The sequence below is a fragment of the Panthera pardus genome, unplaced genomic scaffold, assembly GCF_024362965.1.
Source record: "Panthera pardus isolate Hobbes unplaced genomic scaffold, ASM2436296v1 HiC_scaffold_24, whole genome shotgun sequence".
Lineage (NCBI taxonomy): Eukaryota > Metazoa > Chordata > Mammalia > Carnivora > Felidae > Panthera > Panthera pardus.
In genome coordinates, this window is record NW_026526810.1 from 116,263,120 (window position 1) to 116,286,967 (window position 23,848).

The 23,848-nt window shown below is 38.6% G+C and overlaps 1 protein-coding gene across 37 annotated transcripts in view; it reads left to right on the forward strand.

The window, feature by feature from the left end:
- Positions 1–16,872, forward strand: part of NRXN3 (neurexin 3) — a 1,570,655-nt gene extending 1,553,783 nt beyond the window's left edge. For 15 of the 37 annotated variants that reach the window (XM_053889672.1, XM_053889673.1, XM_019427373.2 and 12 more), the window contains one exon: positions 14,063–16,872. In XM_053889672.1, the coding sequence (XP_053745647.1) occupies positions 14,063–14,364 (302 nt within the window). In that variant the 3' untranslated portion in view covers positions 14,365–16,872. The other 22 variants (XM_053889666.1, XM_053889667.1, XM_019427343.2 and 19 more) reach the window with 4 other exon arrangements.
- The last annotated feature ends 6,976 nt before the right edge of the window (positions 16,873–23,848 follow it).

Here is a 23,848-nt window from a genome sequence, read left to right on the forward strand (position 1 = left end):
GCGATGTCTCTGGTACTTTGTCTCACAGGATCCCCCTTAGGATCTCTTGTAGGGCTGGTTTCGTGGTGACAAATTCCTTCAGTTTTTGTTTGTTTGGGAAGACCTTTATCTCTCCTTCTATTCTAAATGACAGACTTGCTGGATAAAGGATTCTCGGCTGCATGTTTTTTCTGTTTAGCACACTGAAGATATCGTGCCAATCCTTTCTGGCCTGCCAAGTTTCAAAAGAGAGATCCGTCACGAGTCTTATAGGTCTCCCTTTATATGTGAGGGCACGTTTATCCCTTGCTGCTTTCAGAATTTTCTCTTTATCCTTGTATTTTGCCAGTTTCACTATGATATGTCGTGCAGAAGATCGATTCAAGTTACGTCTGAAGGGAGTTCTCTGTGCCTCTTGGATTTCAATGCCTTTTTCCTTCCCCAGGTCAGGGAAGTTCTCAGCTATAATTTCTTCAAGTACCCCTTCAGCACCTTTCCCTCTCTCTTCCTCCTCTGGGATACCAATTATGCGTATATTATTTCTTTTTAGTGTATCACTTAGTTCTCTAATTTTCCCCTCATACTCCTGGATTTTTTTATCTCTCTTTCTCTCAGCTTCCTCTTTTTCCATAACTTTATCTTCTAGTTCACCTATTCTCTCCTCTGCCTCTTCAATCCGAGCTGTCGTCGTTTCCATTTTGTTTTGCATTTCGTTTAAAGCGCTTTTCAGCTCCTCGTGACTGTTCCTTAGTCCCTTGATCTCTGTAGCAAGAGATTCTCTGCTGTCCTCTATACTGTTTTCAAGCCCAGCGATTAATTTTATGACTATTATTCTAAATTCACTATCTGTTATATTATTTAAATCCTTTTTGATCAGTTCATTAGCTGTTGTTATTTCCTGGAGATTCTTTTGAGGGGAATTCTTCCATTTTGTCATTTTGGATAGTCCCTGGAGTGGTGAGGACCTGCAGGGCACTTCCCCTGTGCTGTGGTGTATAACTGGAGTTGGTGGGCGGGGCCGCAGTCCTACCTGATGTCTGCCCCCAGCCCACTGCTGGGCCACAGTCAGACTGGTGTGTGCCTTCTCTTCCCCTCTCCTAGGGGCGGGATTCACTGTGGGGTGGCGTGTCCCGTCTGGGCTACTTGCACACCGCCAGGCTTGTGATGCTGGGGATCTGGCGTATTAGCTGGGGTGGGTAGGCACGGTGCATGGGGGCAGGAGGGGCAGGCTTAGCTCGCTTCTCCTTAGGTGATCCACTTCAGGAGGGGCCCTGTGGCAGCGGGAGGGAGTCAGATTCGCTGCCGGAGGTTTGGCTCCGCAGAAGCACAGAGTTGGGTGTTTGCGCGGAGCGAGCAAGTTCCCTGGCAGGAACTGGTTCCCTTTGGGATTTTGGCTGGGGGATGGGCGGAGGAGATGGCGCTGGCGAGCGCCTTTGTTCCCCACCAAGCTGAGCTCTGTCGTCCAGGGGCTCAGCAGCTCTCCCTCCCTTTGTCCTCCAACCTTCCCGCTTTCTGAGCGGAGCTGTTAACTTATGACCTCCCAGACGCTAAGTCGCGCTTGCTGTCGGAACACAGTCTGTCAGGCCCCTCCGCTTTTGCCAGCCAGACTCGGGGGCTCTGCTTGGCCGGCGAGCCGCCCCTCCGCCCCGGCTCCCTCCCGCCAGTCCGTGGAGCGCGCACCGCCTCGCCGCCCTTCCTACCCTCTTCCGTGGGCCTCTCGTCTGCGCTTGGCTCCGGAGACTCCGTTCTGCTAATCCTCTGGCGGTTTTCTGGGTTATTGAGGCAGGTGTAGGTGGAATCTAAGTGATCAGCAGGACGTGTGGTGAGCCCAGCATCCTCCTACGCCGCCATCTTCCCTCTCCGAATCCACTAAACTTTTTATCTAGAAATAAATACCATGTACAAAGCAGGCTTCTTCACCCCTTCCTTGAGCATCACTCATGTCTTGAGGAAGAGGTTGTGAGAAGTCCCGAGTATATGCAGGACTCATTTTATGACACAGGTGACAGCCATCCCCACCTTCCTGGATTCCATATCCATTCTCAGAGTCTCCATTTTTATTCTAGTCCAAACCATGATTCAGAACTGAGCCATTGGTTCTCCCAGAAGAATCCCTCCCTTCTTCTTGTGGACATATAAAAATAGCAATCAGTGAAATGTTTTTGTATCTTTCAAAGGAGGGACAGATGAGGATATTTACCTGACATACCTAATTCAAAAAAAACCTTGAAATCCTCAGGAAGTATTTGTTCTCCAAACTTCTCTCTTAGCCCACCCTACTTGTAATGTTTCAAGTCTTTCCCTGGAATTGCACTCAGATTCCCAAGAAGGTTTCCTTTTCCTTCCTTTCTCCACTGTTTTCCCTCAGAAACTTAAAATATTTACAGTTATACAAAGTAGTTCATTTGGGCCTCCTCTTGGACCTCACTTGTACACACTGAAGACAATGTCCCTTAGACAGCAGGATCCACTCTCCCAAAAAGGTGGGTCTGTAGCTTGAGTTACCTGATCATGTCTTTTGAATGTGTCAAGCCCAACTCGAGGCAGTTTAGAAAACAATTTTTTTTTAATAAGTGCATTCCCCAAGGTGAATCCTGATCAATGTAATTCTGTCTTATTGCATTTGATGTTTTTAAAAGTTTGACTTTACATTTAGACAGGTTATTTGGACATGGTGGGATACAAATGGTTGCATCAAAATATGCTGTTTCAAGTCAAAGTATTGTATTATTTGTTCTCAATGGCAAGCATCATTCTAAAGCATTCTTAACACTCACCATGTAGAGGCATAGGTGGAGAACCATGTAGTTATTGATAATAAAACCTAACACACATAGCTAATGAAAGATTAAAATAAACCTGGGACATAATTATGAGCTACTAGCAATATTACTTTGTATCTTACATTAAAAATCAAACAAGCTTTGTGTATGTAACTGATGGCTGACTTATAAGCATGTATGTGCCCTATATTCAGGCTGTGTTGGCTTCATTTGAAACTATGGCTTCCATGGGTTTAAAAAATACATATTTTATTTGCAAAGTGACAACCCCAAATTTTACTATGTTCAACTGTTTAAACCGGTGATTTCCAGAATGTTAATGGTGTCCTACTTGTATGAGTTTTAAAAAAAGCTATTTTGAAATAGGTAAATTACCCAAATTATGATAGATCTTCTCAAAACACCTCTTGACACCTCTTGTTATCCAGGAGTATGTATATACTGGAAGTCTCTTATTCTTTAAGTCTCGTACTTAGTCCAGTATGTTTCACACTTTAAAAAGTTGCCTACGGGCACCTGGGTTCCTTAGTTGGTTGAACATCTGACTCTTGATCTCAGCTCAGGTCTTGTTCTCAGGGTTGTGACTTCAAGCCCCACACTGGGCTCCACTCTGGGTGTGGAGCCTACTTTTAAAAAAATTGCCTATGAAACAAAAAACAGCCTATCTGAATATTATCAAAACCAACTTTGTTGTAAAGAAGTCACTTGATACCTTGTGAGGCCATATGAGCATTTATAGAGTCTTCTCATACAATACAATTCATTGTTAAAAGTATAAGTATTCAAAAAAATCAGTGCACCAAGGGTTTTTCTCTTCCTATATTATTGGGATGTTTTTTCCCTCCTTCTGCAACCTCCCAGCCGTCCTTTGTGAAGTTCCTACTATAATGATTAACATTATTAAACCAGAGACTAAAAATCTTGGTACGGACTGACCCATGGGGACACGTTATTATACTTATTTTAAAATAAAATAATAAAAGGGGCGTCTCATAGGGGGCAAAAGTCTAACTCATCCTCACAATTTATTCCTTTTCGTGAAAGTCACCCAGCACAGTTCTCAGGAGTGACTAAGATTGTGTCAGAACCAGGTGCTCTCAAGTGTCTCACCTTTGTGGTTTGCCGACCTGGGTTTCCCAGTCCTTGGTTGGACATTAATATTCTCATAGGGATATAGTATTGACTATAACTCTCGGGATCTCTTCCAGTAGAGGCCGAGGCCATTTCTAAAAACTCCTTCCACGCACATACACACACACACACACACAACACCTACTCCAACACTCTCCCTTCTCCTTGCCCCTCGCCTTCCTCCTCTCCCTCTCTCTTTTCCATCTTTCTCAATAGAGATTGAATGGAACATCTGTTTCCCACATGATCTCTAGAAGACTGGAGATAGTATAGTTTCCCCCAATGCAGTTTGAATATACCATGCTCATTTCCTATCTATTCTGTACTCTACAGATACTGACCCTGTGCCGCTGTGTTCTTCGGAGTAGAGAGGGTGTGAGCCTGATAAACGGAATAGCGTGCGTGGAATACACACACACACACGCACTCATGCTATCCCATTTATCAGGCTCATTTTATGAACACTCTGTTGTCACTGATGGTACCCCGGCAATGTGGCAAAACCCAAGAAAATCATATGGAACACTGCAATTATATCCTCTCTATGACTTACAAAATATGCCTTGTAGGTCTGTGAATGAATATGGGATAAGCTTTCTAGAACAGATCCCATGAACCCATGTATATTTTTTATTTCACTTCCTATCACTACAGTCTCCACTTCAGCCCCCAACATGCATATACATAGGCACAAGCTTTCCTTCTTATAATTGGCAGGAAGCCTTGGGATGCCCTTTGCCCCTACTGGAAAGGCATGAAACTAAGTCTAGTACTTTCCTCCCACCCCCAAATCAGTTTTGTCTTGCTGACCTCTCCCCAACCCCAGCTTGCTGTTCTGTTTTTCTATTTTCCCTAAATGCAACTTACTTTAAGCATGTATTAACTTGATTAACATTCCTACAGTTAAAGGCTAATAGAAGATTACCCATTTGTCAGTCTTAGCCACTTTCTTCTCTTTCAAATGTCTACTTATGACGTACATCCAGACTGCACGCCCTTTTTATTTTTTTTTAAAGAAAAGTGAAACCAAAAAAAACTTTTTAAAAAAAATGCAAAATTCATTTTTAAAGGAAATGCAAAATTTGTTTTTAATTTTGGCTATCACCAAAAGGGGAATCAACAAGCCAGAAAACAAAAAGCAAAAAGCAAAAAAAAAGTGTCCCCTGACTGCTCTGTCTGTGCCTCCTCAGCGTGTGCATCTGGTTGTTCATCTCTGAAAGTCTGTGAAATCCTTTTTCCTTTAAACTTTTTGGTTCTTTTCTCCCTTTTTGTTTGGGAATTAAGTGCTTTTTGTATTATATCTATCTATATATATATATCAATATGTTTCTTTTGATTGCTAGATCTTTAACTTTAGATTTGGTTTTATCCAAAATTATGAGACAAAAGTTATGAATTGTTTTCTGCAATTTTCCCCCACTCCCTCTTTAAATGTGGAACAACTTCAGCCGCAGAATCCCCACATCCACATCTCTCAAATTAGCGCCTTCTCATTGGGAATCCCGTGCACCCATGGGTGGCAGGGAGAACGTGGATGATGTCATACAGACAGAACCATTTCTCTATAAGGAAGTGACTAGTAACCCAGCAAGTGGGCTCCCTGTACACTTTTGCCTCTCCATCACCTCTGCTAGTCTCCAACCCTCTCCCCTAACTCTAGATGGGGCTGTGTGGCTGCCGGTGAAGTTGTTCAACTTGAATGCATAAATCTAGTCTTCTTGTTTTTGCTTTTAATCTTTTGGTCATTATTATTAGTATTATTATTTTATGTATTTTGGCGACTTTTAGTAGGAAAAAAAGTTTAACTGTTTTTATTATTTGAAACTCTTTAATGAAACTGTAATGATTTTTGGAGTAATTGCATGTTGAAGAAGTTGCAGCTTAGGGTGTGTGAGATTGTGTTAGAGTTCTGTTCTTTATTTCTGTAGATGGGCATGTGTAGGCTCATTTGTTTTTGTATATTGCCCATCCCTTCCTTACAGCCAGAAGCTCTAATGCAGCTAGATCACTCCGTGCCGCCCTTACATGGACATGGCGACTCACTTACACTTTCACCCCCATCATCTTCATCTCTTGTGTTGTACACTCATAAATATGACCCTGCCCTCTCTGCATCCCTCCTCCCCACACTTCCCTTCCCTTAGCATTGTTCAAATTTATGTGCTGCCATCCATCCCCTTAAATCTAAAACTTGTCAAAAAGACAAAAATATTTAAAAGACAAATATATATCTGAGAACCTATAACAGTGCAGAAGTTCATTCAAAACCCTTCAGATTCAGAGAATTTTTAAAGGCAAATTATAAAAGTAAACAGGTTTTTTTTTTAAATTTTTTAAATCACTGCAATCGGAATTATTTCAAATTCAAAATCGATGCCCTCCCAAGCCCCTCAGAGAAAAACTTTGTTAAAGTGCAGATTTTTTTTTCTTTTCATGTTATGTGGTGTGGATGTATGTGTTGTTGCCTCCCTGTATCATCCTCTGTTGTAAATTATTATATTTGAAAAATTAGACATTTTGCTCAAAAGTTTTTTAAGAAATGACAACAAAAAAGCAAGTTACAAGAATGTGGCAATCCTATTTGTCCAAGAGCATTCTTACACAACTTTCTTTTGTAAATTTTTCTTTCATGCCAAAAAACATGCGGGCAATTTGTTGATGTAAGTTGACTATAAATTAATATGGTATGCTTTTTTCATTTAAGTTATTTTATCTATATGGAAATGACTGCTTTCTTTGTTTTCCAAAAATAGCCTTTTTTTTTTTTAATTTGCTTTTACTTTTTTTTTCCCCTGCCCTTATACTGTGAATGCCTTGTGAATGTTATTTGCTCTCCTTTCCTCTAGTTTACTTTGGCCTTGATGTTAGTTTTATTTTCTACTATATGCTTTTGAAGACAGTATTAAATATTTTATTTGTGCCTATCTGCTTAATTTTCACTGTTATGTTTTGTGCTGAATTGCTTCTAATCAGTGTGAACTCTACTGTTCATAGAAGGGGTGGGTAAGTTGTTCTCATCATCCAAAGGAAGCCTAGCCTCTTTGCCTGAACCAACTTTAAAGCCTTGAGAATAATGATATGCTCTACAGTGGGATGTTAAATTGGTTACAGCCTATGGGAGGCCTGTACCCCCAGAAGAAAAGAAGTTAACGCCAAGTATTATCAGTGGTAATACATCCTAATTTAACTCCTTAGAAAGCATTCAGGGAAATCAGTCCTTTATTGTATTTTCCTTCAGCAAAGGGAAATTAAGGTGCTCTCAAGTGACAATAGTAGAGTTTGGTTATCCAGGATTTTGCCACCACCATCACTGCAGACTCCAAAATTGATTTTATTGAGAATGAAGGCATCAAGAATCCCAGGTGTCTAGGGTATTATCCTGTGATAATGATGGCTTTCAATGTATAGAATTAACTACTGGTGAAAACAAACACTCATATACAGAGAGCACACAATTCTGTCTCTCCTTCTCCCTTCCTGCATCCCTCCCAGCTTCTCCCTCCTCTCTCCCTCCCTCCCAGCCTGTTTCTCTCCCCCTCAGCCTTTCCCTCCCTGTGTCCCTCCCTGCCTTTCTTTCTCTTCTTACCTCCTTCCTTGTCCCTCTCTCTCTCCCTCCCTTCCTCCTTTTCGCCCTCTCCCTCCCAGCATCTTTTCCTCTTCCCTCCCTCCCTCTGGCCCATTCTCTCCCTGCCTCTTTCTCGCCCCCCCCCTCCAACTTCTCTCTGCTCCCCCTCCTCTTTTCCCTTTCATTTAATAGTTGCTATTTCTCTCCTGGATTTAATCAAGTAAACTTTAAAAGGATCCTAAGATCCTACCGAGAAGAAACATGATAATTTTAACATCTAAAGTTTTATTTAGGAAATCTTTCAGGTAGGTAAGTACTGCCATTTTGTGTGACCTTAGAGGTGAAAATACCCCCTGAGGTTAAAGGTATTTGGATTAATGTTGCCTTATGCACTTTGGGAAAGATAAGATGGATAGGTAAGGAGTGCTATATACCAGGAGCACTTGGGTGGCTCTGTTGGTTAACTGTACAACTCGATTTTGGCTCAAGTCATGATCCCAAGGTTCATTTGGTGGGACTGAACCCCTCATAGGGCTCTGTCTGCCTGGGAGTCTCTCTCTCCCTACCCCTCCCCTACTCATGTTCTTACTCTCTCATTCTCTTTCAAAATGAACATTTTAAGAAAAAAGAAGGGCCGTATCATTTTTAAATAAACAGATTACTTGTTTCACTTTAATTTCAGATACAGTGTTATCTGAAACTGTTACAGAAATATCCGACTGAATGGTGGGTAATAGATGTATTTCCAACACAGTAGCTTTAATGAATGGGCTTTCTCTGCCTCAGTTTATATGATTTTATATTGTTTCATGTGCTGGATGATATTTTGGGTTTAAAACTAAGAACTTCCTAAATGGGGTGTTATTTTATCTAATAGAATTTATTTTTGTTGAGGAAGCTATCCATTGGTCAATTTAATAAAGGGTTAATCATTTTTTTAAATACAAGCTTTTTGAATTAGTTCATTCTTCAAAGCTGCATTTAAAATAGCCCCAATAACCTAGATCCTATATTATTATATTTGTACTAGCATGAGGCTACTACATTAAAAAAATGATCAGAAGAAAGTGATCAATGATGTATAGGCCCAAAATGTTAATAGAAATAATACTATTAACTGGCATTTTGAAGTAACAATGGATTCTATGCTAAATACTTAGTATGCATATAAATAACATTAACATGCATTATTATTCACACTGGTGTTTGAGATAGACGTGTTATTATTTACATTTTACAGAGAGTTTAAGAAATTTCACTGAACTCACATGGCTAGTAAACCACAGAGCTCTGATGCTAACCTGAGTATGAGTGGCTCTAGAGACAAAGCCCTTAATCAATAAGGAAATGAAAAATTCTACTGGGCATGCCTTATTTTACAATGTATAATGATATCCAGGGCCTTTGTCTCATCTTACCTGGGCATATGTTGAAAAATCGAATCTGTAGCCTTTCAGAATCAAATCCATTTCGGACAAACTAGGGGGAAAAATGCCCCACCTCAAGATTCTCGTCTTACTAAAATGTAAGTTAAGCCCCTTTGAGCCCCTTGAGTTTTTCTGGAGCCTTCTCCCCTGGTACTTGGCATGTTTGTCCATGGCAATTTTTCCTGAAAGTGGAGAAGAATTTCATGATTGCAGACTTCAGGACCTTTATGTGCTACAAGTACACACTGCTTTGGCACCAAGTAATTAAGTGAATGTCATTCAACAACTAATTTATGGGGGAAAAGGAGGATTTTTCCGTATTACATGACTATATCTCAGTAATGAATTAGAAACATGCAAATAAGAGATGAGGTAAAGAACCTAAATATAAATAAAATAAATTCAAGGAATTGGAGCATGGTGTCCTCTCTCAGTCTGGCTCTTTAGTGTCATTGTTTTGGTATTTTTGTAACTTCTCAGACTTGAATGTCTCCAGAGAGGAAAAGGTTGGAGCCACATTGAAATTTCATGCTGCCCTTGTTTTTTCAGATGACCCACTACATTCACTATCACCTGTGAAATTCTCACAGTTCAGAAGCGTTCTATTAAATTTTTAATACACTGTCTTTTTCGATGGCAGAGAGCCCCTTTTGCTGGATATCAGCCCTAGACACATGAATTATATATCTATAAATACACTCATAAAGCAAAAAAGCAGGGCAGCCTTCAGGGCTAAAATAGACCTTTTATATCCCTAGTGATCTCTCTAGTTTAAAGAAAAGCACAACCCTGTCAAAAACGGGTATATATTCCTGATTTAAAATGCTAAGGTTAAGGAATAAAGATAGTTCTTATTCCAAGCCAAAGACAAATTCTGGGGAGGGAACAGGAAATTAGGGTGTTGATGGCCTACAGGGTTTCTGTCCCTCTGCCTGTAACCCCTTATGATTTTAGGCTTGCTGCTTCTATGAATATGAATCTTTATAAGCATAGACATCTGGTAGATCACTGACTCCATAGTCTTTGGACATTGGGGAAAAAAAACATAGCTGCTCCAACATTTCTGAGGACAATCACTTTGGATTAAAACAAACATAACATCTTAAATAGCTTCCTACAGTCTAAGTTATTTCTGTTAAGGATCTAATCATGGAAAAATACATCCCTCATCTCATCTCAAAGGATGTGTGCCCTCATATTCCCTAGGACACTATATAATCATCCTAAATCTTAAAGATGGAATTTGATATTAAAGTAGATTATACACCCTCACACACCTGTCCCAGGCACCTTGCACTATTCTCTAAAATTTTCCACCTATTTTTACTCCAATTTCCATTTGTAACAACAATTCCTGCATCCCAGTTGACTTTCTTTTAAGCTGAAGACACTCTTCCAATTTTCTTGAGAGGGCAGGAAAGGGGGTGGATTATGAAAGCTTCTACTGTTCTCCCACTGGAATTGGGGCTCACATTTCCCTGACAGGGGGCATCATTTATCATTTTCTACCACTGCTGCCAGGATTAATAACAAAATGGCAAAGAAAACTGAAGATTAGTAATTTGGACACATTCTTTTGTTTAAACTCTAAAATAGCATACCTAACATTTTTGCTTTGAAAATAAGCTCTTATCATTTCACTTAGGGGCTCATCAACCTTTTAGAAGCTCTTTATAAATAAGCGAGCTTTAGGACTCTCCTTCCACTTCATTATGAAAGTGATGGTTTTCAGTTATTTTTTTTAACACGAGAAAGATTAAAAGGTGTTGAATTGAGAAGTGAATAGCAAAAGAAAGTGGGGGCGATTCAACTGCAGAGTGAGCAATTTGTAGATTTTGTAGATTTTTTACAACAAAGACACTGCAGAAGCTTTAGATTGAAAAAAAGGGGTGGGGGGGGAAGGAGGCAAATTTAAGACTGCAGTTGGGTGTCACAGATGGTACACTAAAATTGCAAATGAATGCCACTCTGTAATCATGAAGACAGTAATCTTAATCTCACTTAAAGGGACACCAGCACACTACTTAACAATTTGCCTTTATATTTAAGTTATCCATACCAGGCTTTTGCCTTTCAACACATCGGTTACTCCTGATCCTTTACCCCAGTTTCCTCTCTGCTTAATATATGTGGAGTGGATTTTTTATCATTTCCCTAAGGAACAAATACTGTCAGTATTTGTGCCAGGAAAGAGCACATGTGCTAAACCTTTGTTCTAGGTGGGATGGGTAAAAAATCCTGTCTTGTTCTCTGAAGGAAAGTAAAATCATCCCTGAGTAATCTCTAGGGAACCTTCAAACAGATTGCATGGGCCATCTCATCTCTCTTCTCATTGCCTTCTCTTTTCTACTTACACACTGCCTTCTTCCATGGGTCACCTTAAATATAACACTTGCCACCCCCACCCCACTAGAAGAATAAGGAGAGAAACTCAGGGTTAGTTTTAGTACTGGCTTACCTTTAGGGAACTGTGCTCCAAATCCCATTTATGAAACCTAGAAAAAGTTGTAAATTATGCATTAAATCAGTTGCAAGATATATGAATTATATATATTCACAATGTAAAAAAAAAAACAAAAAAAAAAAAAAACATGCTGGTCCAGTAAAGCAAGTCTGATGATGAATCTCCAAAGATCATTTTACTCAATAGCTTGAAACACCCAGCACTGGAAGAGAAGTTTGGGGTTAGAGCATAACCCAAAACATCATCCTGAAATTCTCAGAAAAGTTGTTTTATTTTGCTACGTATGGTAACATCATCAGGTAGGACAGAGATGATTATCCCTTCCAAATAATACACATCATGTACATTATTGCCACCCTCCCCCACCTCAGTTTCTCTCTGTATAACACAATGTTATTGGCTAAATATGGAGGAAGTAAACTTCTGAAATGGGTACAAATGGTTCTTCTCAGGTGCTTTGAAGGTATGCAATAGCTTTCCTCTTAGAAGGCCCTTCTCTTTAGCACACCTGAAATCTGGACAGTTTACATGCAGCAGTTCTAACTGAGGCACAGGGAAATGTTTAAAGACACATGGTATGGAAAGCTAAGCAGGAGAGTTCTTATTTGTGAGTCCATCTTTATAGGAAGAACCTGGGAAGACCATGTAAACTAAAGACTTGTGCACTTAGAACTTGGATATTATCACATGCCTGGCTTTGTCACCAATAAGGGGTACCTCAGCAAAAGTCACATCTGATAACAAGCGTTCACACCAACCATCCCATCAGGGCAGTTGCTATGGAGGGCAGAACAGACAAGAACATTGTACCTGGCTGAGAGCTTAATGACCCAGCTCAGAAAGAAGCCGTCAACAATAATATCATATTAGCAACTCAGCTGTCTATCTGAAACAGGAAAACATCATGCCCTCCCGGCTACAGTGTTTTTTTTAAAACAACAATACATTTTGGAAATAAATTCAATGAGGAGACATGAACTGTAACTTCTGGAGATTCTTTCTCTGTTTGAAAAATAACATTGTAAAGAGACACAGAAGACCCTGATTATCTTGCTTACATACATGAGTAACAAACTTGGCCCTAGAATTAAGTAAGCACCACAGAATATTTGTGGTCCCCATGATTTGAAGGCACTCTGATTTAGTGAACTATTCTGCACTGTCTTTCCTGACCTAGTCCAGGTCAGGAATGCAATAACTAGGGTCTGTGGGTAAACCAATTTATTTTTCCCATTTTGGATAAGAATCGCTGATTTTAAAAACTCACTTTGCTATCTCTACATCTCTGAATCTAAATTTCCAGTAAATCATGGGTATCTAGTCGGGGTATTTAAAAATCTAGTGTTGAGCTCAGCATATATTGCATATAGCATAAAAGGAATGCATAAACATAATGTGAGACCAAGGCAAGGTGAGTTGTCATTTAATAGGGCAATTTCTGGAAAAGATAGTCAGAATGAGTTTGTTAGATGAACATTTTAACCTCTTATGAGCTCCCTTTACTTAGCATATAGTAAATGTACACTGAATTTCATAAATGTTAAATAAAAGGTAGTAGCTTAAAATACTAAAGACAAGGTCTTTTACATTCCTTGATCTTGATCTCTGGGACCTGGAGAATATGTCATACTCATCCTCATGGGAGCAAATACATAGAAACCCAAAAAGAGAATAAAGAAATGCTAGGGTTCATAAATTAGTCACATGCATGTGCATGTACGCACGTATACACACACACACACACACACACACACAGTTTTGCTAGCCTGTCAGTTTTTGCAATAGAATGATTGAATGCCATTATCCTGTAAGCAGATCCTGGAATCAGCGTATTTGAATTCTATCTAAATAATTACTTGAGAGTATCTTAAAAACCTAAGAATTTCAGACTTCGGTGGCAAGAGGCATATAATAGGCTCTAAATCAGCTTAGAATGGTTAGTCTACAATAAGAAAGGATCCATGTGTGGACATAGGTCATTCTATGATAATCTGTGATACCTAATCAATCAAATACAGTCACTGAGAATGACTATGGATTGTATCTACAAATATACTAATTCTGTTTTTCTTTTTCTTTTCAATCCCAGGAGGTGAATTAGTTATCCCTCTTCTTGTAGAAGACCCTTTAGCTACCCCTCCTATTGCTACTCGTGCACCTTCCATTACACTCCCCCCTACCTTTCGCCCCCTCCTCACCATTATTGAGACCACCAAAGATTCCCTGTCCATGACCTCTGAGGCGGGGTTACCTTGCTTGTCGGACCAAGGCAGCGATGGTTGTGATGATGATGGCTTGGTGATATCTGGGTATGGCTCAGGGGAAACCTTTGACTCTAACCTGCCCCCTACTGATGATGAAGATTTTTACACCACCTTCTCCTTGGTAACAGATAAGAGTCTTTCCACTTCAATCTTCGAAGGTGGCTACAAAGCACATGCGCCCAAGTGGGAATCCAAGGACTTTAGACCTAACAAAGTCTCCGAAACTAGTAGGACTACTACCACATCTTTGTCCCCTGAGCTGATCCGCTTCACAGCTTCCTCCTCGTCTGGGATGGTGCCCAAATTGCCAGCTGGCAAAATGAATAACCGTGATCTCAAACCCCAGCCTGATATAGTCTTGCTTCCGTTGCCCACTGCCTATGAGCTAGACAGCACCAAACTGAAGAGCCCACTAATTACTTCCCCCATGTTCCGTAATGTGCCCACAGCAAACCCCACGGAGCCGGGAGTCAGACGGGTTCCGGGGGCCTCAGAGGTGATCCGGGAGTCGAGCAGTACAACAGGGATGGTCGTCGGCATTGTGGCTGCTGCTGCCCTCTGCATCTTGATCCTCCTGTACGCCATGTACAAGTACAGGAACAGGGACGAGGGGTCCTATCAAGTGGACGAGACGCGGAACTACATCAGCAACTCGGCCCAGAGCAACGGCACGCTCATCAAGGAGAAGCAGCAGAGCTCGAAGAGCGGCCACAAGAAACAGAAAAACAAGGACAAGGAGTATTATGTGTAAAAACGACACCGCCAATCATTACGTGAATTTATGACACAGAATTATTTCTATAGAGATCTATAAATACTTGGAAAACGAGGTTTCACAGATGTCAGAACTGTTACAACTATGAGATGGGGTGTACCTTGACCATGGTGGGGAAAACCATTTTTAAAAGGACACACACAAAGATGTACCTAAAACGTTCAGCCATGGCTGCTTTGATTCAGTCATCGCTCGGAGACAGAACATTCTTTCTGCCCTGCTGTATCATAAAGCACACACTTTGCGCTCTGGAGCAACCAGATGGCTCCCCCACTTTCGCGGACTTGGAAGCTTCCTTCTCTTGAGGACTTTTCACCCAAGGTAGAAGACTTCATGGCTTACTTGTTCCATAACTCCAAGTGAGTCTGTAATGATGTTTGTGAAGCTTGACTGTAACAATCTGTAACAATGTTTTCTTTTTTCTTTTTTTTTTTTTTTTTGGTTTAATTATGTAAAAAACAAAAACAAAAAAAAATGAAAAAAAATGAAAAACAAAAGCAAACAAACAAAAAAACCCACCCTTATCTGGTTTTGGCCAGTGTACGTGTAACTTTTCAAGATCTGAGGGGAAAAAATGGCTTTTGGGTTTTTGTTTATTTTTTGAGAATGACTGGACATAAGAAGAAAAAACAAACAAAAAACTCAGAAAACAAAAATAAGAGAGACTATTGCCATATGAACTCAAAAGCTACCATGGTGTTCACTCTACATATCAGGTTGTGGTATTTCTAGAATCTGTTGTTTGTTTCCTATACGATGCTTTGCTGAAACACATAGCAAAATCACATGATGGATGATAGTATTGATTTGAAAAGCTGGTCCCTCAGGATCTAATTGCAGAATTTGCCACCCAAACCCTGAATAGGTGGGGTTAGGGCTGGTTTTATTAGAGCTATTGGCTTTACTTAACAATATTGTTCCTGTTCATTAGCCCAGCCAAATTGTGGTAAAGGAGAAAGCCCCACAAACTAACACAGAGCCTTTCCTAGGGAAGGTGAAGAGGGGGTGGGCTGGATCTGCGACTGATTGAAATGCATGCAAATATAAAAAGATGAGACAATACTAATCGTCTGTTAAAGAATCAAAACAGACAATAGGGGAGTTCAATGTGTGATGGAACAACAAAAGGTCACACAAGCCAAACATGGCATGACAGAGTGCAAAATACATAGTTCTTCCCCCACCCCCAACATGATGTTTTTCATAGTGGTTTAATTTTGTAGCCTGACACTTACGGATAACTCTGTCCTTCCATTTGCTCACATCTCCCTTCACCCATCTTTTCTAAAAACAAATAAATAATAAATGAATAAAGCTGCTGTGACACACAAAAAAAGGAATTTAATAGTATAATATATATATAAATAAATATATATACAGATATATTTATCATGGTATGTTTGATGGGATGACTGAAACAGGAAAACTGTTAAAGTCTTGAAGTGGAATGAGAATGTTGTTTTAAAAGAAAATAACAAAACAACAAAAAGTAAACCTTAAAATGTGAAGAAAGTGTGAGTTTTAGTTTTGTCACAGTTAACTGTGTCAAAGAGAATAAACAATCTTCTCAGATTTTGTTTACATATTTTACTACATTTTTGCTGGTATAATTCCTTAGCCACCTATGTACATACTGCTTTAAGAACTGTTCTTTCCTTTCTATTTGTTTATTTCCGTTTGTTTGGTTTATATTCCAGTTGTATGTCTTTCTTTTTGAAAAGAGGAAACAATGTACAGAAAAACAATAAACTGGTTGTGTGGCCATAGCTATCCAAAAAGCAAGAGACAAAGCAAGACAAATATTCACACAAAAATGAAGTATGTCTTCTGGAGGGTAGGATATATACAATTTCTTTTGTACAGATGAAAATCAATCAGCTGTTTAGATTTAGAAATCTACTCTTGCTGGTCTTTGTAAGTTGCATGAATATTTGACTTTGAAAAATACCTTAAAGACATGGGGCAAAAAGCGCAATCTAAACAATGGTAGCCTTTACTAATGTGTATGGAAAGAGGTGTTCCTCATTATCTGATATTTCAATGTGTTAAGAGTTTTGGATTTTTTTGTTGTCATTAAAAATGACAGGATTATAAAGAGATATCAAAGCACGATTTTAGATAACTTAAATGGCCCAACCTATATGAAGTTGATTATATCTTGATGTCTGTAAAAGATTGCTGTTTTTGGAGTCTTGAGGTCTTGTGAACTGATTTCCTGCTTTCTTTCTTTACATTTTTTTTATTTGAGTAAAAATACATTTGTTATATTCCTTTTAGTGTAAGTTTCTATTTGGACAATTTTATGGGAACATGTGCATTCTGTATGTGAGCTTCTATCATATTCCTGTTGTTTTATGAGCAGACTCTTAAGGAATTTATTTTATGATGTTGTGAAGTTACTGCTTTTTCTTTTTCCTTTCTCTTTTAGTTCATATTTGCATTTTCGTTCAAGGATATGCTTAGCAATAAAATGTTCTTCCCAAAGCCTTGTATGATGATGGCATTTTTATTTTCTAAACATTTTGTAAAAGATCTTGCACTGGGGCTAAATGTATCATATCTTATAAAAGCCGGGTAAGCTAGGACCATGTGAAATAAAATATTCTAACTAGTTACTAATTACTTATATAAATTTATCAAAACTGGCATATTTATGGGCTAAACAACTATGTCTGTCAACTGAGACATTATTATTTAGATTGCTATGATAGGGTAAGCAGGAGGGAAAACCCTTCTGAACAGGTAAGAAGATAGATAGAAGCATTGTATTCTGGGAAAGATGATTAGATACTATACATATATTTTAAAATGTTTGGTAGCTTTAAAGTATTTTCTGCAAATCAACAAACTGAACAGTTTTCCAGAACCTTGTTTATATAATGCCTTAAGCCCCGGAAAGCTTTAGATGCCTTCTCTCCAAGTCTCCTGGCATATTGAAATGTTTTTTACAAAAACTAAATCCAAAAGCAAAATATAAATGAGTGCTTAAATTTTAACAGCTTCGTTTTAGATTTTCAGATTATAAAATTCTGCAAACATTCATCATAGCTGGAACTTTTCTCATATCTCAGGTGTCCTTGATTTGCTGGTTCCCTAAGCACACGCTTACTTTGCCAATTGGACAATCCATCATGATACTTCACATATTTCACCATGATCCTGAAATGTGGGTTAACTCAACTGGTATGCTCTATCCATATATCGGTTACCAGTTTTCAAAGAGAAAAGCAAATTTAGTTAATAACCTTGTTCCTTCACATTACATTGAATGGTTATGCTATTGATTCTCACAGGAATGGGAAAAAATGAGCTCAATGATGTCAAACTATGGAAAGTTCCTTTCTTCCTTTCTCTTTCAGATAATTTATGTATGTTAAATCAATCATTTATTTCCATAGTTTCCATAGTGTTCCAGGTACTGTGTCAAATGTTTCAGATCTGTGTAATGTGTTTAATCCCCAAGTGGTAGACAGTATTTTCCTCATTTTAAGATGAAAAGAACAAGACACAAAGAACTTAATGACAACTTGGCAAATACACTTCTAGTCATGTTAAAAGTTAGGCCTTGCTGACATGGATGTTAGGGGGAATGCCATGGAACAGGTACAGGCATTGAGACCAGAGAGGGTTGAGTTGGAACCCCAGCTAGACTACTCACTATATATGGGAAAATTTCACAGTCTCTCTGAAATTTGGCTTCTTCACCTGAAAAATGTGACATCTCAATGACCTTGCCTTGCAATGTGCTTTGCCGAAAAATGAAATAATAAGGTGTTTTAATTGTGACTGATACAGAGTAGGGGCTCAACAAAGTTACACTCCTTTACTTTGAGTCCTGTGCTATTCTGATAATGGTAGCTGTCTTTCAGAATTAGAAATCCTGCCCTAAATTCTACACTAATAACAAGATTTATTTAGTTGTCGTCAAACAATGTTGCCACATCATGACTAGGGTTTGCTACTTACAATACACAAACCTAGTCTTTTTCTAGTCATGTGCTTTTATAGCAAGCATGATTGCAATGAGTAAATATGTGACGTTGAAATATGGTAGCATTCATTTTTTCTGACAGCACATTTTAAGCAAGTGGTCAGAAGTTGGGTTGTGTATGTAAAGGGAGTCTAGATTTGAGAAAATTTGCCAGAGAAATGTCCAAATAATGGTTAATATGATATATTTATCAAGATCTAAGTGACATTGGTTAAAATTCATCGACAAAAGTACTTTTTCACTGTCTTTCCAAGAGAAAGTGTTGAGATTAACACCATCTCTTTTAAATGTGCTTAACTTTGGCAGTAGGCTTTGGAATCAGAAAAGCTTAGTTCAGATCTTGGCTCTGAATCTTGGGTCTGTCCTTCACTAGCTGTGAAACTTTGAGTAAGGTGTGCAGTGACTCTAGCTTCATCTGTGAAATTGGAATGAGACTGTCCTCCTCTTAGTGCTGTTCTATAATTAAATGAGCTGATGTGAATGTAAGTGCCTGGTTATAAGCACAGTGCCAGGCCCATAGCCCTCAAACAATGATGGCTAATATTGCTGTTTTAATCATCTGGTATTATCCTAGGAAAAAATAAGGCAAAATTCCTTCTAAAGGTTTAGAAAGGATACATATTAGAGAGCCTCAGAGCAATCATACTCTTTCACTTAAAATCATAATTGTTTTCATTCCCCTATAACTGAAATCACATTGATTCTTTGAGCTCTTCTTGAGTATTCCAACAGAAATGTTCATACCCCTACAAAACCCATTACTTCAGCTCCTTCCAGATAGGGAGCATAAGAAAGATTCAAATGGTAACCTGTTCTGTACCTCAAACGACAGTCTTCTATCCCTCCCAAATACAGAGTTGTCATTACCTTAGACACCCTTTCAAAACTCTATATTGGCTTTCCCACCATAAACTCTCTAAATATCACTATTTAATATATAATGCAAGAAGTACTCTAAGCATTTATTCTTTTGATAATTGAACCAACACTTAACACTTCTGTGCCACCCAATCTACTATTGGCTGTTGCTACTTGTTTCAATGAAGACAGATAATGGATACAAGGCTTTTTGTATGGTGTAGACCCAGATAGGCCAAAGTTCTCTTTGCTCTATTCAAGTTGAAGTTTGATCTTTCTTCAAAATATCCAAGCCCTGTACTTGTCTCAGTTCAGTTAACATCTTGATGATTCAGTTTGAAATTAGTTTGGTTATTAATATATTTATTGGACATTGACTAAATGATGACTCTATCTTAAGTTGAGAGCTTAGGGAGTTTACAACATACTAAAGGAACACAAATAATGATACCACGGTGAATACAAATTGGCTGTCAAAAAGGACAGAATACATTCTTTGGAGGTTCAGAAGAAATTACTTAAGGGAAGGTTTCACAGAGGAGGTGACATGTTAGGTAAAACTTGAAAAATTGATAAGCAGAGATCAGGGCTGCATGTCATTCCAAGCAAAGCATTAAAGTGGAAGCAAGCAGGATCAAAGCCATAATTTGGATGGATCACAGACTATGTATTAAGTGCATTATGGATGGTGTGGCTCAGAAGGTTTTTGGAATTTTGTCAATGCAAGGAAAGAATAATGGGAGAGTGTCTTGAGAAGTGCTCAAGGTCAAGGGCTACTTTGTTGTTGAGTGCAGAAGACACAAACATGTTTGAAGAGAAAGGTAATAACTGATAACATTCTCAGAGAACGTAAAGGATGATTGGAGAGATCAAGTTTCCATATAGAGATGTTACTCTGAACAAAGCAAAGGAAGATCATTCTTCTGATGTAACAACAAAGGAGAGAGTGGGATTAAAAAAAACAACAACAACAACAAAAAAAAACAGCTGGTAATATTGTAGTGGAGGTGACAGAAGTTGAGACAGCTATAGTGAGAGTGCCTCAATGTTCAAGATAAGGGCAAAGTCACATAACTAACAGTGAGACTATGAGCACATGGCTGAAGTCTGTTGATAACCCTATTAGGAAGACAGCTAATAAAAGTATCAGTAAGAGGTCAATTGTCATTACCTGGCATTAAAACTAATACTTTATATTTTTGCTACATTTTTTTAAAATTTATTCACTTGAAATCTGATCTTGTGGTTCTAAATTTAGAGTTCTTTCAATCATATAATGCTTTCTCTAGAGAAGCAAACCACTTTATCCTTTTTTTTTTCCAGAAGCATTTGGAGTGGAAATTCAGGAAGAGGATGATAGGATGCTGCTTGTAGCCTACTCAGGCTGCCACAACAAAATACTATAAGCTTACGCAACAGAAATTTATCTCTCACAGCTCTGGAGGCTGAGAGTCCCAGATCAAGATCTGGTAGGGTTTGTTTTTTTATGAGGGTTTTTTTTTCTTGCCTTGTATAGAGCAGCCTTCTACCTCTGTCCTTTTGTCTATGCATGTTCTAAGAGGTGGTGAGTGTGAAAGAGAGATCTTCCTCTTTTTATAAGACACAGTTCAATTGGATCAGGGTCCTACCCTTATGACCTCTTTTAACTTTACTTTCTAAAGATACTTTCTCCAAATACAGTCACATGGTGGATAGAGCTTGAACATATGAATTTGGGGTAGGGAGGAGACACATTTGGTCCATCGCAGATGTATATGGTATTGGGAATTGATAAGGTGAAAACTTCAAGAGCTCAAAGAAATAAAGGAATTCAGAATCAATTCTAGCCTTGTTGAAGTGGCTGCATGGGTGAGGTAAAACTGCATATAAATCTGTGAGAGAATAAACCACAGAGCAGGATAGAATCATAGGAATAGGTGCCAGGATTTGGAAGCAATGTTAGGGTTATATGAGAGAGAGACCATACGAGACAGGAATAGCTAAAGGGAACCCAGGGTTAGATTTGGAGGTATATTAAGTGAATAGTGTGAGCTTCAGGAGGCTGTGAACTTTTGCAGTAGTTAGGTACATGAGTTCTGGAGTCAGAATGCCATAGCTTGTATTCTAGTGCTATAACTGGAGATAAATTATTTGGTCCATCTAAGACTCAGCTTTCATTCCTATAGAAGGAAATTTTATTGTCCACCCTTGTTGCAGTCTGGAGTTCTCTCTTGTCCAGCAAGAGAGCAGGCACAGAATTGGATATGAGAATGCTAATGCCTGGGAGGAGACAAGAGTGCCAAACAGGGGTTTTGTTCCCATTATTTATTGAGCTCACAAGATATTATCCACGTGGTGAACGTGAGGAAAACAATATCTTACACACGTGAACATGGAGAAAACAATCAGATAGTAATCATTAACTTGTATGTGTAAGAACCAAAGGGTCTGGGAGGCAAGTGGAGTTTGTGATCAAAGTGCAATAGTATATTGGCATCAGATGGAAAGTAATTTCCTGCAGGTGATAAAACAAGTTACTCGTGATACCAATACAATATCTCACTAGCTAACCTCAGGCACTTTTGCCCCATGGTGGCGGCTTTCCGCCCTAAGCTTTTTTTCTAACCCATTTATGTAAGTAGAACCTATTTCCCCACAACCTAACTTGTAGGTATGTCAGGAAATATTGAAGAAAATAATTGCTTAGCTTGTCCCTGGCACATAATAAACCTTACTAAATGTTGGTCATTATTAAAATGTGGCCTTGTTATTTGACTCAGGCAGGATCAAAATTAGCTACTACTCACATGGCTATCCAGCACCAAAAAGGGCATAAAAATATAGAAATTAGGCTATCACCCAGAGTATTTCCCTAAGTTTTTCATTTTCCAAGAAAATACAAAATTTAGTTGCCTACTCATTGGCAGTTTTCCCTTCACTGCATGACAGTCCTCTGTTTCCAGGCTCCAGCTTGGATCATGCCCATACCCGCTCACATCTAAGATTTCCACTCCTCCCTCCATTTCCAGCTCTCAGCTTTCCTTCAGCAGCTAGTCAATCAGACAATGAGAAGCCAAGAGTCCTTCAGTAAATCTTGTACCCCATTATTGATATGCATTATTTTTTAAATTTGGCTTTTTATTATAAACATTTTAAAGATTCTCAAAAGTACAGAGAATAGTATAACAACCCCCACAGCTCTCATCTGACTTTAAGCAGTATTAATACTTTGCTTGTCTTATTTTATCTATGCCCATCTTCCCACGAAAGAATATCTTTTAATACCAGTGTTAAAAACAAAGAATAAAGAACACTGAAAGAGTAGTTACTATTGGGTCCCTTGACCTGAGTCTTTTTCTTAATCAATGTGTTTCAGAGTAACTCTACCTAACATTCTTTCTGACAATTAATGGCATAATTCCAGTTCTTTATTCAATGACAACATAAAAGAGCAGATTAACTGCTAAGTACACTCTTCATTGTTTAATGAGATTGCCTGAAAACCAAAAGGATTTTTCAGCTTGTACGTTATTTCAATTCAACTGTGCTCACTTTTTGAAATGAATAGAAGTGTCTATAGATTATATACAGCTGCTCTATATTTTGTAAAACATGACATCTTGCAATAGAATCTATACTCTCTTTCAAGGGAGTGGGTGAGGGAGAATACTACTATTGGCATCTGTGGAAGCCAAGAAATATTCACTTTTACCTCTAGAAATGTGATCACAAATCTTCTAGCATATTTCCCTGGGGCTGTATTCATGTATTTGCAATAAGTATAACTACACTGAATTTGCATGAGTCTACATAGAAGAGAGAGCTCATTAAGCACATTTCAAAGTTATGATTCTATTACTACTCCATTGTCTATTGATAATGGTGATTTTCTCTTCTTTGCCCTCACTCACCTGCAATTTTTGACCTACAAATTTAATCATAAAAGTATCATGAAAGATAGAAGGAGAGAGAGTTATAGACTATTTGATAGTATACTCGTCTTTATCACAAAATCATACTAAGTGTTAGGGAGAATGGCTAGAACCACCACAAAACCTTGCTTCTTGGTTTCATGGGACAGAATGAGAAGTAAAATAGTAGGTTTCATTAAGTAAACAATTTTCCCATTCCTACTGTGCTTAGCAATTTGCCCCATTTTATTTATTTATTTATTTAGTTAGTTAGTTAGTTAGTTAGTTAGTTAGTTAGTTGGTTGGTTGTTAGTTATTTTGGAGAACCTAGCAGAGCACACATAAATATTCTTAACACAACAGCAACATGAAGGTTGTCTAAGTTTGCATGAAAGGAAAATTAGGCAGGTGAGAAGTGGGGTGGAAGTAACTTAAATTAAGGGTGCTATTAGAACTAAAAAGCTACATTTCTTTAGTATTATAGTGTTGTTTTCAATGTCCATACATCACCCAGGAACATGTGCTTATGTGCATGCATGCATATGAGTGACCAGATTTGTTCTGATGTCAAATTTGAAATGGGAAAACTAGGATAGTTATTCTTCATAATCCAAACAAAAAGGACAAGGGGCAAGGGGAAGAAAGCAGAAGCAGAAGAATTGCACTTAAGCTTCTGTTTGTAATTGCTCAGAAATTAGGTATAGAATTAGAGCATCTAAAA